The sequence below is a fragment of the Octopus bimaculoides genome, chromosome 3 (genome assembly GCF_001194135.2).
Source record: "Octopus bimaculoides isolate UCB-OBI-ISO-001 chromosome 3, ASM119413v2, whole genome shotgun sequence".
Classification (NCBI taxonomy): domain Eukaryota; kingdom Metazoa; phylum Mollusca; class Cephalopoda; order Octopoda; family Octopodidae; genus Octopus; species Octopus bimaculoides.
The window spans coordinates 41,887,942-41,890,582 of record NC_068983.1 but is presented as its reverse complement, the minus strand read 5'-3'; the positions used below and the strand labels follow the sequence as shown (position 1 = coordinate 41,890,582).

At 39.5% G+C, this 2,641-nt stretch overlaps 1 protein-coding gene across 1 annotated transcript in view; it reads left to right on the top strand.

Annotated features, from left to right (window-relative positions):
* Nucleotides 1-1,712, top strand: part of LOC106868026 (28S ribosomal protein S34, mitochondrial) — a 6,862-nt gene extending 5,150 nt beyond the window's left edge. Inside the window, exon 2 of the mRNA XM_014913123.2 lies at nucleotides 1,336-1,712. Within this exon, the coding sequence (XP_014768609.1) occupies nucleotides 1,336-1,662 (327 nt within the window). The 3' untranslated portion in view covers nucleotides 1,663-1,712. The remainder of the gene's footprint in view (nucleotides 1-1,335) is intronic.
* The last annotated feature ends 929 nt before the right edge of the window (nucleotides 1,713-2,641 follow it).

Genomic DNA, 2,641 nt, shown 5'->3' with positions numbered 1-2,641 from the left:
GATGATGATATATATATATATATATATATATATGAAGATAAGCAACAAAAAATCAATAGGTTATAGCAGTACGTACGTTTCGTACAAGCTCCATTTATTCATGTCCTACCAAATTCTGGTGCCTCAAACATTTTAAGTACCACATTTAATCTTTTGATTAAATCTATATTATTATTCTGAACTTGCTCACCATTTGGGAGTACATCATCATCATCATCATCGTTTAACGTCCGCTTTCCATGCTAGCATGGGTTGGACGATTTGACTGAGGACTGGTGAAACCGGATGGCAACACTAATACAACGGGCTTCTTTCAGCTACTGTCTACCAAATCCACTCACAAGGCTTATATATATATGAATGTGTTTGTCCCCTATCATCACTTGAAAACTGATGTTAGTGTGTTTTCTTCCCCATAACTTAGTAGTTTGGCAAAAGAGACTGATAGAATAGGTACCAGGCTTACAAAGAATAAGTCCTGGGGTCGATTTGTTCAACTAAAGGCGGTGCTCCAGCATGGCCACAGTCAAATAACGGAAACAAGTAAAAGAAATATCACACAATCTGAAGAAAATTCTTTTCAGATATCTTGCTTTTTATCTTCTATATTGAACAGGAACAACCTTTTCCATGAAGCAGGTAACATAAGACATGGTGCAGGATGAGGCAGGCTGCACTAATAAAAAAAAATTCCAGGTAATATTTCGTTAAACCTGGCCCTGCAGTTTGTTCAGGTTTTATATATTTCTGTTAATTGACTCTGGCCATGCTGGGGCACCACCTTAAAGGGTTTATTCAAACAAATTGACCCCTGTACTTATTTTGAAGTCTGGGACTTTTTTGTTAGTGTCTTTTTTATTTCATTAAATTGGCCATAAAGGCCTTACAAAGAATTGCAATAAGCAAAGCGGGCTGGACGCATACATCAATGAAATGAGAGATGATGAAGTATGAATGATATAAATGAGAGGGGTATTCGGCGCCCGCCAACCGAAAACCCCTCGAATTGTTTAGTGCCTTTTGCCAAACTGCTAATGTGACTGGAACATACACGAGCCAACACTGATTATCAAGCATTGGTGGAAGACAACCGCATACATGGCAGGATTCCGTACAGTTTCTGTGTACCAAATCCACTCACAGGTCAGCTTGGGGTTATAGTAGAAGACACTTGCCCAAGGCGCCACACAGTGGCAATAAACTCAAGACTTGTTTAGTTGGGCAGCAAACTTCTCGACCGCATGGCAATGTTTATGCCCAGATGAATAAACAATTTTCCTTTATTTTTTTCTTCTTTTATTTATATTGTTCCTATTTTTATTTGTTCATATTCAGAAACGACGAACAGGAAAGGCCTGGGGTATCAAAGTTTTCCGCGGCAAAGAATTTCCCCGTCCTTGTGGAATCGATGCCTGTCACAAAGCCGATTGGAAATTAATTCCTAAAGAGGAAGAGGAAGAATTCTGCAAGTTAACTGCAACAGATGTACGAGAGACCCAAACTGTACCACTGTCAATGGAATTCCCACCACTTCTTAAAGCCATGATTCTCGCAAAGAAAACCGAGAATGGAGAATCACTACCAGAAGATTTGCGTTTAAAACTGACAATCAACAAAGGCCCATTTTCCACTGAAGTCAAACAACAAGATAAACATCCTTAAGAAATTTCTGTTATAACATTTTGTATATAAATTATGATTGTTTCTTTTGAGTAAGTTGTTGTCATTCCTTTCTTCATCTTCAGTTATTGACTAGTTTTCCTTGCTTGCATTGGTCAGGTGTAATTTGTCTGGGCAGGTTTTCTACAGCTGGATGCCCTTCCTGCTGCCAAACTAAGATAATAATTCCCCCCCATTGACAAACATGTTTTCATAGAAGGTTGGAAATAAAGGACACCACTCGCATGACAATGACACTCGTTAACAACCATCACACAATGTCAAGAGAAAGGGACTGATGGACACACACATACACACATATCTATTTTCCTCCTCATCATTTAATGTCCATGTTCCATGCTTTCATTAAGGGTTGGATGGTTTGACATATCCAATGGGCCCAAGCGCTGCATCATACCCCAGTGTTTACTCTGGAATGGTTTCTATGGCTTGGTGCCCCCTCAATATCAACCACTTTACAGCATTTAGTTTGCGCTTTTATCCTACCAACAGCACTGATGTGGTCACCATGCAGCCCATGAGACTACAATACTCAGGCTGGAAAAGAGGGGACATAGATGCAAGATGTGGGGTAAAATCAGTGGTTCTCATCCAAGGTCCATGCAAGCACTATAGTAAGTTAGGGATCCACTATTATTATTTTTTTTGTTTTTTTGCTTTCTCTTTTTCTTACTTTTGAAAATAAAAAGGTCCTGTTCTCCATTTGTTTTATACAAGACTTCATAGTCCCCTGGGAAAACTGGAAATAAAAAGAAGTTAATTAAAGAAAAAAAAGTTGGGATCCACAGTAGTATTTTAGGGACTAATGAAAAAAATTCAGCTTTTTTTTTTTTATCGAGGCATCATCCAGTCAGGCTGATTGCCCAGGTCAGCTTGACTACCTCTCTCCAGTACCGCCTGGCTGGCCTTCGTGCCGGTTGCACGTAAAAGCACCCACTACACTCTCGGAGTGGTTGGCGTT